Source organism: Acomys minous (assembly GCF_964271855.1).
Source record: "Acomys minous genome assembly, chromosome: 16".
In the NCBI taxonomy this organism is placed as follows: domain Eukaryota; kingdom Metazoa; phylum Chordata; class Mammalia; order Rodentia; family Muridae; genus Acomys; species Acomys minous.
Window position 1 is genome coordinate 24,371,778 of NC_140498.1, and position 13,766 is coordinate 24,385,543.

General features: G+C 48.9%; 2 protein-coding genes across 6 annotated transcripts in view; one reads left to right on the top strand and one right to left on the bottom strand.

Annotated features, from left to right (window-relative positions):
• Positions 1-13,766, top strand: part of CYFIP2 (cytoplasmic FMR1 interacting protein 2) — a 126,528-nt gene that overhangs the window by 75,286 nt on the left and 37,476 nt on the right. For all 3 annotated transcript variants that reach the window (XM_084763956.1, XM_084763955.1, XM_084763957.1), the window contains one exon: positions 506-593. In XM_084763956.1, coding sequence (XP_084620082.1) covers positions 506-593 — 88 coding nt within the window. The remainder of the gene's footprint in view (positions 1-505; positions 594-13,766) is intronic.
• On the bottom strand, positions 1,396-6,307 carry FNDC9 (fibronectin type III domain containing 9). 3 transcript variants are annotated; one of them, XM_084763960.1, is made up of 2 exons: positions 5,679-6,307; positions 1,396-3,452 (listed from the first exon to the last, which is right to left on the bottom strand). In XM_084763960.1, the coding sequence occupies exon 2, from the start codon at positions 3,443-3,445 to the stop codon at positions 2,774-2,776; it is 672 nt and encodes a 223-aa protein (XP_084620086.1). In that variant the 5' UTR covers positions 3,446-3,452; positions 5,679-6,307; the 3' UTR covers positions 1,396-2,773. The 3 variants fall into 3 exon arrangements, with proteins under 3 accessions (XP_084620086.1, XP_084620087.1, XP_084620085.1); XM_084763961.1 differs by having other exon boundaries at positions 1,396-3,548; XM_084763959.1 differs by lacking the exon at positions 5,679-6,307 and adding an exon at positions 4,737-4,798.

Here is a 13,766-nt window from a genome sequence, read left to right on the forward strand (position 1 = left end):
TGAGCTGCCTCCCCAGCCCAGAGCTACCATCATTAGTGGGTGGTTACGGGGAAATCCAAAGAGGAACAGCGATGACGTGAAGATGATTTAATGTTCACAGTTCTACGGGAACTCAGCCATGTTCACCAGGGTGCTGTGTAGTCTATGATGTTTCATGGTCAGGGTAGAGCCCAGTGCTTACAGCAGGGACACCTGGCTTGCAGAGCTCGCCCGCCCTTTATAGGAAGAGTTCACTAACTCAGCTCCTGAGCGAAATTGGAGGTGACAAGTGGAGCCATATGCAGATCCAGCACACCTTAACTTTTGTGCCTCGTGGGCTCCAAGTTTCCCCCATTTTTTGAGAAGAATGGGAAAGCACACAGTAACCGGAAGGAGGGTATCAGGAAGGCATGGCTCCTCACTAAGCAGCCAGCTAGGACAGGCTGCTGTGTCAGTAGGAGGCCTTCTGCTGTCTCCATCCTAGCGACAGCCTCAGTTAATGGCTTCTCTATCTCTTTTCTTCTAGTTTTGTCCGAACTGCCATCCCTTTCACCCAGGAACCACAACGAGATAAGCCCGCCAACGTCCAGCCTTATTACCTTTATGGATCGAAGGTAAATAGTCCTGTCCCATCTCACGGGTGACAGACAGAGTGAGAAACAAACAAACAGAAAGATGTTCCCAGAATCAGCAAAGCCAGAGGGTCTGTTGTTCAAGAGGTGCATTGAGAGCAAGGCAGGAACCATTCAAGTACATCCATCTTTATTGGTTCACAGCCAGCAGGGATGGGGTACAGAACTCGGGTTTGGGGGAGCTGGGTGGGAGGTGAGGCGAGGGTACTATGCTGAGCTTGGTGGGTAAATGGATATGTGGGGGGGGGTCTCCTTGTAGCTTCCCAGTTTCTCCCGTTTCTCAGTTGAATCATCCTAACAGTGTCTAGTGATTCTGGCATTCTGGGCTCCGTCAATATAAGGGATTTGCAGTCAGAGCTTGAGGGCCATTGTAGGTGTCTGGAGCTACCGCTGAGAGGAAGGTCACCTCTGCCTCCTGTGGCTTTTGCTCACGTGTACACATCCTCATTCTAGTTCACTGTCCCCACAGGGTCCATTGTAAGCCTTCAGTCCTTCTGCCCCTTCATTCATTCAGTGGCATTTAGCACGTACCCTTTGTAGGCCAGACATTGGGTTAGACTGTACATGCTCAGCGTACATCAGAGACGAAGAGAGAGACCCTACACCCGCACGTACTTTCATTTCCATATTTGCGGTGGGGAAAAGTTGTCACCAAGTCCCACCAACGTCACAATATGTACAGATTTAATCCTTGTGATAGGAGCTCATATGGAAGGCTCAGAAGAAAGCTACCATAAGGGTAAAACATGTCTCCCACCCACCCACCCCCAAAAAAGGGCAGTGATTTTTTTCTTGCTGACAGAACAAAAACAGCAACCTTTTTTTTTTTTCAAAGTAAGCAGAGATAAGCTTAAATGGGGATGATGGTGTGAGGTCAAGAGATCCTCAGCTTCAGAGCAGCTCTGGATGGGGTGAACCTACATAGTGTGAGGAGGATGCTAAGAGGACGGATGTCTTCTCCAGAGGAGCCAAACTGCTGAGGGTAATTTTCTCAGACCAAGAGAAGCTTGTAACGCAAGTGTGGTAGCGCTCACCTGTCCTAGCCCTGGAGAGGCAGAGGCAGCAGGACTGCTGTGAGCTCAAGGACAGGCTAGAAAGGAGTAGGGAGGGCTTGCAGACATCATTTGAGGTGGCTCACAGACATGGTTCACAAACTAAAAATCATGCTTCCCCTCTCAGTTCTCTTTCGAGCCTTATGTTGTACAAAGGAAAGGCATTTATGTTAGCGTTGGTGCTAATCTCCTCAACACTGGCTGGCCTCCCTGTTTGTCCTACACAAGAGAGCAGGTCTCAAGCCCAGAGTCATTGGCAGGCAGGTCGTCATCAGCTTTCCTACTATTTTGTTTGTTGTATTCATTCTTACTTCTGCCCCCTTCTATTTATAACAACAGGGGCCTGTATTTCTATCTCTGGGGTAATACAAAGCTGTCTCCTAAGGGTCTATGTTTTAAAGCTGTGGTCAATTTAAATAAAAGATCTTGGTTGTTAAGAAATAGTGATAAGCCAGTCTGTAGCTTAAAACAAAAACAAAAACAAAAAAAATGAGCCGGAGGTCCAGGGTCTGGTGTGTGAAGGCCAAGAGTCAGAACGAGCTCCTCACACCTCTGAAGAGAATAACTGAAACCATAGCTCCCGGTCCACCTCTGACTCAGCAATCCTTTTAAGAACTGTATCAGAGGGCCGGGTGTGGTGGCACACACCTTTAATCCCAGCACTTGGGAGGCAGAGGCAGGTGGATCGTTGTGAGTACAAGGCCAGCCTGGTCTACAAAGCAAGTCCAGGACAGCCAAGGCTACACAGAGAGACCCTGTCTCGAAAAACCAAACCAAACCAAAACAAAACAAAACAAAACGAACTGGATCAGATTCTGGTCTAGCTATGTTTACTGTCATACAGCCATGGTTGATCTTAATATTGAAGCCAGGTCTTAAGTTCTTAACTAGGCCTCCAAATGGGCAACACTGAACCGATGCCTTGTTTGCCACTGACATACCTTGAGAGTCTGTGTTTTCCAGCTTGGGGACCATTGTCATGTGGCATCCATCCAACCACACTGACATTTGGGAGGATAGAAGCGGGTGGTCCACAGACACATTTTTACACCGGACTCACTATGGAGAGCATTTTAGGCTACGTGAAGTAGGGAATCTCCTCTCTATCACTCACGCCCTATAGTGAGGCAGTATGACTAGGTGGTCACCGCCCTCTCTAGCTAAGGCCACCACATTCCGGTTGGCTTCAGCTTCCGGTTCCACTTCAGCTCTGGCCCCAGAGTTCTTGCGTGGCAGTTCCACCAGGGGGAGCTCCTGCAGGTCTTCTTCCCTCTGACCAAGAGCAGGCGTCTCCTCAGGCCATCTTACCAACCCATTGGCTTCCTCCATGTGGCCAGCTCTGTAAGACCATCGAGGCTCGTGACAACGGATGCACCAGAACTGGAGGCAGATGAAGGCCAACACAGCAGTGAAGCAAGCCAGCAGGATGGCCATCAGTACCCAGAGAGAAATTTGGGGGTCCACCAGGGAGCCCCCCGCAGCCAGTGGGCTCTTATCCAGGGTGTGGAACATGGTACAGTAGTGGCTGTACGGGAAGGCAGCCTTCTTGCAGCTGATACAGAGGAAGTAGAGGGTAGAAGGAGCGAGGTGTTCCAGTGCCACGGAGGTGATGGTTCGAGGCACCTTCTCCTCGTGATGGAAGCTGTAGCGCAGGTAGCCGGAGAAGATGCTGTTCCAGTTGGGCCTGTACATAATATGGTAATAGTCCTCCAAGCAGGGCTCCGAGGACGACCAGGAGATGACGGCTCCCGTGTGAGACACGTTCCCAACTTCAATGTTCATCCCGGTTCTGGAACCAAATCACAAGGAAGAGTGACATCTCCCTACGTCAGTGCTGGATATAATCCTAGCCACGCAGGCTGAGCGGATGAGATGGCCGCAAATACTGACTTCATTATACAGAAAAAGGGGAGAGGGGAGAGAGAGGAAGGGAGGGAGGGAGGGAGAGAGAGAAATAGAGGTCTAGAGGTTAAGCTCGTAAACAAGCGGCAGAACACAGTGAGGAACGAGCACTGGTTCATGACAAAGCTTGTAGCTCTCAGGCCTAAGATGCACCCACATGGCTGCCGTCACACCCCATTCCTGACAGCGTTGTTCCCAGCCCTTTCAAACACCGGCAAAATGAAGAGGGCTCAGTGGAGTCTCAGAGGGCCTACGCTATGATTCTCAGATCAGCCCCTTCGCGACCTCCCGTCTCTGCTCTGAGTGCTGCGAACTGTTACCTAGAACATTCTGCCCAGTGGCTTTGGTTTTTAAGATTCTGAGTTCCATTCCCTGTAGCTAGTGGAGATTCACTCTGGCGCCCTCCAGTGGCGATCCCACCACAGAGCTTCTGCTACTGTCTGGTCAAAACCCAACAAGAGCCAGGCACTGTAATGCGTTCCTGTAATCCCAGCACTCAGAGGCAGGTGGATCGCTGTGAGTCTGAGGCCAGCCTGGTGTACAAAGCAAGTCCAGAACAGCCAAGGCTACACAGAGAAAACATCTCTTGAAAAACCAAAAGGAAAAAAAAGGAAAGTAAGAAAGAATTTAGTTTCTCAGATGGAGGTCATCGCCTTCCAGGATAGCTTAGCTTCTAATAGTCTCATAACTTATAATAGTTAACTTCTAAAAGTCAAAATAATCCCATGGCTTTCGTGACTGTCTAACTCAGTGGCTCTCAACCTTCCTGGTGCTGCGACCCTCTAATACAGTTCTTCATGCTGTGGTGACCCCCCAACCATAAAATGAGTTTTGTTGTTAATTCATTAACTGTAAATTTGCTACCATTATGAATTGTACTGGAAATGTCTGTGTTTCCCAGTGGTCTTAGGCAACCTCTGTGAAAGGGTCCTTTGCCTCCCGCTAGAGGGGCTGCGCCCCACAGATTGACAACCTCTGGTCTAACCACTCACACTTTAAATAAGCGGTTGCTGAGTCCGGGCTGTATTAAATGTTCCCTCACACAATAACAGACCCCCATTCCCGTCTTACAAATGAGCAGCCTGGCAGCTCAGCTCACAGAAAAAGAGGCCACTTAGCCACTGTATTATTCTGCAAAGTACGAACAGAATATTATTGCTAAATGAGGTACCGTGGTGGCTGTGAGGCCCGGCAAGTCAGGTGAGTCATATTCAGACTGCCGGACTTTCTGCTTCGGTAAGAGAAAGACATCAAGGTTTTTGGGTTTTTTTTGTTGTTGTTGTTGTTTGTTTGTTTTTTCTTCTTTCATTCCATCTGAGAGAATTTCCCCTCTCCCTCTGCCTTGTTCCTCATCTCCAGGCAGAAGTGCAGAGCACATTGTAGACAGAAATGGTACAATCAGACTTTAGCCCAAAGTGAATATTAAACCAAACTGACTTCTGTTTTTATGCTTGTGTTAGAGTAGGTAAGCCGGGGCGGGGGGGGGGGGGGCAGGGGGGGGGAGGTAGGATGTAACAGGGTGAAGTGATTTTTCAATCCTTGATTTTCTTCACTAAAGACAGTGGAAATGCTTGGAAAGGGGGATTATACCTTTCCATTTGGCTGGGGCTCTCTGCCCAGCCAAATGGAAAGTGGAAGAGACGAGACAGGTGTGTGCAGATCTTTCCAGCGCTGGCTGTGGGGAGGAAACTGACTTACTGTCCCTCCCTCCCTCCCTCCCTCGCTCCCCCAGGGACCCCTATGTTCAGCGAACACACTTCCAACCGCCATAAATGAGGTGGAACGTATACACTGTAGAACACAGGCACCACGCTCTGTAAAACCCTCCCATCAGGGTAACTGGGAATCCTGTTCTCACACACTGTTTGCCTTCCCTCTGCTTCCGGCTGTTTTTATAGCCTAGGTTCCCTGCAGCAGACATTTTTTTTTTTAAAGAGTTTCTACTGAGGATGGGAGCAGCATCTTCAGTTTCCAGGGACAAATCCATCTCCCTGTCCTTATTTTTCTTCCTGTCTTCTTTAGCTATTCAGTTCCCACAGCTTGGCCCTTCTCCAGGCAGAGGGTGAGAGGAAGAGCCATTTTTATTTCCAGGACAGCCATCCGTGAGTCTTACCTGACGCTCGCAGTCTATCTGGGTAGCCGTCTCCCCTCTGAGACAGAGTGGGCCAGGTCCGAGGCGATGGGCTTCTCCCTCCTCCGCACTAGGCTCTCCTTGATGTCTCTTCTCACCACTGAGTAATCCCACTGTCGCCCCCAGCGTTCACATTATTCATTTCTTCAGATCAGCATCACTCACCATGGCAACCAGCAGGCATCTACGCACAGTGCTTTCAGGGACCAGTCTGTGAAGGCTTTTGCTCAGTGAGAGGAGCTTTGATTCCTTCAGCCAAAGAATAGGCAGTATTCTGCAGGTTGATCCTCGAGATAATACATCCTCTTGGTATTCCTGTATTTTCTCTGTACTTGGCACTTGGCTTGTTCTCTCTCTCTCTCTCTCTCTCTCTCTCTCTCTCTCTCTCTCTCTCTCTCTCTCTCTGCGTGTGTGTCTGTGTGTGTGTCTGTGTGTGTCTGTGTGTGTCTGTGTGTGTGTGTTCAAGTACACATGTACACATGTACCTGTGCGGAGTGTCATTTCTCAGGGACTTTCAGTCTTCTCTTTGAGACACAGTCTTCTATCAGCCTGGAATCTCACCAAGCAGGCTAAGGCCATCTGGCCAGTGAGCTCTGCAAGCTCTGAGATCACACGTGCACACCACCACACCTGACATTTTATATGCATTCTGCAGATTAAACTCGGGTCCCGGGGCTCCTGGAGGCAAGGGATTTACTGCTGAGCCACCTCCCGGGGGGGGGGGGGGCTGACTAGGGATCAGTTCCTTACTCCATCTAGATCTGTGAATAGTGGTTTCAAATGCAAAGATGCCCGTCTGGGTTCCAGGGTGAACTGTTAATTCGCCCCCATCCTTTCCTGTCCTACTTCCCCTCTGTAACTCCTCCCCTGCCTTTAGATCCCCTCCCTCCTTCTCATTTCTTGCATTGCCCTTAGGTTATAGTTCTGGGCAAGATTCTTCTTCGTCCGGATCCCAGTTTCTTCATCTATAACGCCGCAAACACACAGGGGTGAGGAGGGGAGGAGGAATCGGGTTCTCACATGTCCCATACCTGTACCCTTGTCAAGATTGCTCAACCATTGCATCCCCTGAGCTCCTTGGCATCAACTTTAGAACATGTCTTATTTAGAAGTAGAGTCTTCATGGGTGGTAATTATTTAAGGATCTCAAGATGAAACCATCCTTTATTAAGTCTGTTGACTGGAGTCTTTCTAAGAGAGAGGAGAAGGCTTGCAGACCCAGGAGGAGGCTGTGTGGAGCCACAAGCCAATGAACGGCGGAAGTAGGGAGAAATGAAAGTCCTCCCTTGGAGCTTTTGAAGGAAGCCTGGTCCTGCAGGCATGTTGACTTCAGACTTCTTGTCTACAGAACTGGGAGAGGGCTCATTCTGTCACTTTTGAGCCACCATGCTTGTGTGATTTGTCAGAGCATCCCAGGGATTTTAGCACAGCTCTTCTGGTTGGGCTCACAGTCAGCCTTGGAGTTCTTAGCACAGGCATCTGAGCAGCTGCTTGCCCCAGTCACCTGGAATTGACATGAGAAATGGAAACCGCTCTTTGGGCAGATGGTACCCAGTGTGGCTCTTCTTTGAGGACTGCTGGCTGTACTTCCAACCTGTTTATCCCAGATCCCTTCCTGGTCTCCTCAGCATCACAGGGAATAGCACCATCATTTCCACAGGAGCCCAAAAGTGTCTGAAATAGAAGGTGGGGATGAGATTTGAATTTATTTTTGCATATATGTGTGTGTGCAGGCTTGCACACATATTCTGGTATATGCATGCAAATTCATAGGATTATGCATGTGTCCATGTGGAGACCAGAAGCTGATGTCACATGACTTTCCTCGATCGTTATCCACTTAATGTATTGAAGCAGGGTCTCTTACTTGAACCCCCAAGTTCACTGATTTCACTAATCTAAAACTGGCCAGCTTGCTCTGGGCTCCTGCCTCCTCCTCCTGTGTGCTGGGATTAAAGGCAAGCCACCGTGCCCAGCATTTACATGAATGCTATGGATCTAAACCCAGCCCTCACATTTGCATGGTAAGCGATTCACCATGAGAGGCCTAGATTTGGATTTTACACACACACACACACACACACACACACACACACACACACACACACCATATGCCCTTGTCTTTCCATGCCTATCTATGATGGACCTCACAGAGATATACATATATACTTGCATATTTGTAAGAACTGAAAAGTTCATTCCAAAGAAAAGAAAACAGTAGTCACATGAGGCTGGAGAGAGTAGAAAATGGAGGGAAAGTAGAGAAAGGTACAGTGGAATAGAAGGAGTAATTTCTAATGTTCTATGAGATGGTAGGGTAGCTAGCTGTGAGCGACAGCAACTCATTGTTTCAGAGGAACAGTAGAGAGGATTTTGATGTCCTCAATACATAAATGTCTGAGGTCATGGTATGTCCCTCATCCCTGTGATCTGTGCGCACTGAATGTCACGCTGTGTCCTATAGATGCATACAATTTGACTATGCGTCGTTAAAAATATATATTTTTTAAAAGTCAGCTTCCTCCTTCTCAGACAAAGCATGCAAGTCAAGCTGTGAAGGTCATCTGATGAGCCACATCAATGGCCATCAAAAAGCTAGGAGAGGCTGCCTAGTGAGTCACCACCTGCCGGGCTAAGGGACTCTGGAGGCGTGGAGTCCCAGGGTGCACAGTGTTCTTGACCTACAGGTGCTCCTGGCCTTCAGCCTTAACAGAAGTGACTGGCATATCCATCAATCCAGACCGCCTTAAATGCTCCATAGGAAAGTGCACAGCAAGTCTCTTCTCAAATGCTAATGGTGATGCCCCACAGAGGGCAGAGTGTCCTCTCTCCCCCCACAACAGAAGGGCAGTTTGCAGGTGTCTTTTCAAAGGTTATTTTGAGGAAAATAAAAATACCAGCATTACCCTGGGGAGGGAGGAGGCAGTGCTCCAGCCTTTCTCCACAGAGTGGGACTCTGTTTTCAGGGTGGTATGTATGCCCCTAGGCTCTCCATGTGAGGAGTTAGGACACTCAGAGATTGTGAGGCCCAGCAGCCCCCTCATTTCCCAGTCCCCAGAGAAGAAGGGATTAGTAACATAGCTCAGCTGGTAGAATGCTTGCCTACCATGCTGGCTTTAATTCCCCCAGCCCGTCATATACCAGACGTGGTGGCTCATACCTGTAGTCAAAGCCTTCCAGAGGTGGAGGCAAAAGCATCAGAAGTTCCAGGTCATCCCGGGCTATGTGAGGCTGTCTCAAAAACAGTGAAACAAAATCCAAAGAGAAGACATGACATTCCTCCGGCCACCTGACTGATGGGCTGGAAACAGAATCCCCGCCTCTGGTATTACCACTTGCCCACAGCACCCGAGCCAGTGATGCTGTTAGCCAATGACACAGTTTATCCCATTCCCTCTCCACCATCTAGGCCCCACTTTCCACAGTATGTACAAGTGAGGCCACTTCAGCCACTGGGCCGAGTGCTTCCCAGTCGATACGTGTTCCAGGGGCAAATTCCTCTCAGAAGAAATCAGCCTTGAACGAGGGCCCTTGGGTCCTCCTCACAGTGAAGAAATGGCTTTAGGGTATACCTCTATCCCAGAGCTGGGTTGGTACTTGGGAAAGGTGTGGTACCCAAGTCTCCTCCCACAGCCTGAATGAGGCGGGTGCACTCGCACTCCAGAGCGCAGGATGTTCACGAGAGAGAGAAATGCTTGCTGGATGTGGGACCAGTCAGGAGCCCAGGTTCCATGACCACCTGGCCTAGGCTTAAAGCCTCATTGTCCTGTAATCTGGCTCTGTGCAAGTCCAGTCAGCCTGACTGGTCTCCGATGGCCAGTGGCACAGCTTGCATCCCTCCACCCCATCCCATGCTGCTTTGCCTTGAAGTTGTCTTCGCTTGATGGATTCCAGAATGATAGGACCAAGCAGAGAACTGAGAAGCCCTGCAGGGAGCGTGCAGCTGCCTGGATGTAACTGAGGGGAGTGGGGGAAACAGCAGCTCACGGCTTCCCCACCCCACCCCCCTGCACCCCCCTCCCTGCATCCAACAAGCATTTTTTTTCATGTGAACATCCTGTGCTGTGAAATAGGAGTACACTTGCCTCAGATCTGCCACACAGGAGGATGTCATAAAAAAAAAAAAACGAATATGAAACAGATACTTTAAAGCTATCTTCTTCTCTGGGCTCAACAATAGCATAAAACCATCTTCATAGTGATTCAGATTTCAGCACAGATTATTCACTCTTTTCATCGTTTCCCAATATTCCGGCCTTCGGGAACTGTGGGGGTGTTTCCTTTGGTCAGCATGCTCATCACTACCTACACAGTGCTTCTGTCTCAGTCGTGAACTGGACTGGCTATAGGAGCATCCTCCAGCTCTTCCAACACATCCTCATTACGTCATGGTCCAGAGGGTCCAAACCTCTCCAGCCACCTGGGTCTATCTTCATAGGGCATCTGTCTGGGCATCGACACATCGCACCTTGATTGGCCTTGGGCATTGCCACCAGCCCAGGTGATAACGCTATCAGGAGCCTCGCAAGGGCACAGTCAACCACTCCTGCCTGGTGTCCCTGGGCTCCACAGCTTGGCTTCCCCCTGTCAAGGCTTTTTATGATTATAGCAGCACCTGCTTGTCTCCACCTGGGCTTCCAATTCTAAAAGAAAGCGGTGCTGCCTCGACAGCTGTCATAGCTCACAGTGGTTCCCGCGGGCAGCCGGTCCTCACCCTGGAGCTCTTACCGTTTCAGGACCAAGTCTCTGCAGGTGTGATTTCATGAGAGATCTGGAAACGGGTAGAGGAACCTGCGTTGTTGGGGTGAGCCTGTGAGCATTGTAAGGCCATCGCAATTGGCCTTAAAGAGAATAACCTAGCTAGAGGCTGCGATAAGAAGACTGCGTAGAGAGACTGGAAGAAAGGAGTGATGCGGTCACAAGAAAAAGGTGCTGGCGCCACTGCCAGCTAGAAGAAGCAAGGGACAGATTCTCTGGTGGAGGAGCCTCTTGGAGGGAATGTGGACAAGCTAAGCCCCGGTGTGGGACCAGTGGTGCTAAGTTTGCACTTGTGGCTACCAGAGTGTTTCAAGGTACCAGGTTTGTAGTAATTTCTTGTGGTGGACAGCAGGAAGGACTTAAAAGGTGGAAGATCTGGGTATAGTGGTGCATACTTAATCCCAGCAGGGGGGCGGCAGAAGATGGCAGGTCTGTTGTGATTCTGATGCCTGTGTGGTGGGCATAGAGAATTCAAAGCCAGCCAGGGATAGGTAGAGTCTGTCTGAAAGAAAGAAACAAAAAAATTACCCTTGTCAAGGAGCAGTACACGTCTATGTATCTATGTGTCTGTCTGTCTTTGTGTCCTTAAATGAGTATTGATTCTAAAGAAAGGGGTTTGGGTTAGAGTTAGCTTTGGTTTCCTCTAGAAACCTAAGTGCTATCTAACACCCAAGTGTCACAGAGTGGTCATGTCCTCTCAGAGCCTTTTGACTTTTCCGAGGCATTTAACCCAAGGCTCAAGAGAGAAAGAAGCATCTTTTTTTTCCTTCCTTTTTCTTTTTTTTTTTTTTTTTTGTTTTTTTGTTTTGTTTTGTTTTGTTTTTTTGGGTTTTGTTTGTTTGTTTGTTTTTTGTCTTTTGTTTTTTTGAGATAGGGTTTCTCTGTGTAGCCTTGGCTGTCCCGCAGACCAGGCTGGCCTCGAACTCACAGCGATCCAGCAGCCTCTGCCTCCCAAGTGCTAAGATTAAAGGCGTGCGCCACCACCGCCCAGCTGATGGCACAGTGGATAGCACATTGGACTTCTAGAAGCATCGTATCTTTAGCTTTCTCTAGCAACTCCAGAGAACCCCAGGAAGAAACTCAGAGGCTGGATGAGGCCCCAGCCCCACAGCTAAACATCAAGAAACGACAGGCACGGACGTCAACGCTTTTGCCCAAGCTCTAGCAATGGATCTGAACCTGTGACTGCCAGGAAGCATCTTCATATCAAGGGCAGTGTGGCATGACATTCATGCATCCTGTCAATACTGGCCTGCACTGGTTTTAGAGAGCTGAGCTACAGCAAGCTAGCTCGCCAGCCTCAATCAGAGGCCCATGTTTGTTTGTGGACTGCTGGCATCCACTAGAGAAACTGTAACAGAAACAGGAGGTTAGGATGAGCTTCAATTCCTCTTGGGAGGGGGGGAGGTATCTGAAAACAGTCACTGTGATTCCAGAAAGCAGAGATACAAAGTGCTTACAAATTGGATTAGCCACATAAATAGAATTCCTTGTTCGGGGTGGCTGGCTAGGCCCACCATCTGATAAGAGGTGGAGATGCCGATGGCCAGCATTACGTTTGTTTGGGTTTGGTTTGGGCTAGAGTCGTGTGTAGCCAAGACTGGGCTGACACTCCTGACACCCCTGCTCCCAACTCACAAGTGCTGGACTCACAGGCCTGAGCATTAGCGCAATGATGCCTGTTAGGTTAGCTATATTTTCCCCTCAGTTTTTGTAGTTGTTGTTGTTGTGTTGTTGTTTTGTTTTAGAAGTTATCTACTGGTGCTACTTATGAGTACCCACCAGACCAAACTCATTATTTTCCCCCTCTTCTTAAAGTCTTGCTTGTGGGCCATTGAGATGACCTAGTGGGCGAAAGTGCCTGCTGTTTAAGCCTGATGACCCAAATTCAAAACTGACCCCCCAGAAGTTGCCCTCTGACCTCCACACACTCACTATGGCATGTGCTAGCACAATATACATATACAATAATAATACATTAAAAAAAAACACTATTTGCTTTCTCAGAAACCATGACCCACACTGCCCAGTAATAAGTTCTAAGTCAGCTCATTTATTTCTTGATCTAGGTTTAAACAAATCTGATTTCACATGGGGTACGTGATAATCTAGTTAGTTCCTCCATCGGACCATGGCTGTAACCTCAGGCAGTGAGTGGAGATGGTTTGGTTAACAGATGAGTGACAAATGTTCAATGTCCCAAGTCACACTGCATTCCTATTTTTCTTTGCTGAACCTCAGAAAATGCCCAGGCTCCCCTATTCCCACATTTTCTCAATAGGGCCCAGCCTCCGGCTGAGCCAGCAGGTCAGAGGGGTGCCCCCCGAGTGTGCGTGTGCATGTCCTGCCCGCATGGGTGTGTTTTCTGTTGCATGCGTGTGGTGGATTTGGGCATGGGGCAGGGAGCTTGTTCACTTAGGAGGTGGCATGGAAGCCTGCAAATTTCCTGTTGCTTCAACTGAGGCCTAAACTTCTCATCTATGCTGACAGGGTATTGGCACCAGAGACCTCCTAAGTGTACCAAGTGGGTTGCTGGGGAGTGACTTTTTTTTTTTACCCTTCTTTGCTAAAATAATTCCAAAGTGTTTTCCCTCTGCCCAAAACTGGGAAGGCCTGCTGAACAGTCTCTATATTCCTAAAAATATGTTTCATTTGAACTGCTAAGGAGGTGCTTGGCACTGGGAGGTCCTTGGGGAGGAAGGAGGCTTGGGACAGTGCTAAAAGGAACACACACCCAACAAGAGAGCAGTGGGGATGGCACCTTGGAAGGGAAAGACAGAGTGTCTGTATGCCAGCTTCCTGCCCACCGTAAGGGCTGCCCGGCCCACGTCCTGGTCAGTACTTCCTTCTGTGATGTTTTGAATGTTGAACAAAATACCTTCATTTGAGGGCATGTTCTGTCAGCTGCTTCCGGCTCTGATTTCTGTCCAATCTGGTTGTGGGATACACACTATGTGGTATAAAATTAGACCTCATGGATTGAACCTGCCCATATCGAGGGAATCCACTGTGGCCAGAATTTCTTGGGAAGATGGGTTGAGCAAGACGCGGTACTTTCTAAGTCTTTAATCAGCTGAAATAAGATTAATGAGTGTTTCCACAGTGCTCCCATAGGCTAAGTGAACATCACGCTTGCTGCTTTACATGTCTTATCTGTTATACTTTACCATCTTCTTAGGAGAAACCAAGGATTGTAAGTAATTTTTCCAAGTACATCCAACTAGTAAATTAGGGCTCTGCAGGAGAATATGCTGTAAGTTCAAGGCCAACCTGGGCTACGCAGTGAACGCCAGGCAAGCCAGGGCTACATAA

Bases quoted from the DNA above. Each gene is read 5' to 3' on its own strand.
- FNDC9 (XM_084763959.1), bottom strand. From the start codon at position 4,774: ATGACTCACCTGACTTGCCGGGCCTCACAGCCACCACG. The intron at 3,453-4,736 runs GTACCTCATTTA...ATTTGGTTCCAG, and splicing joins CGGGCCTCACAGCCACCACG to AACCGGGATGAACATTGAAG.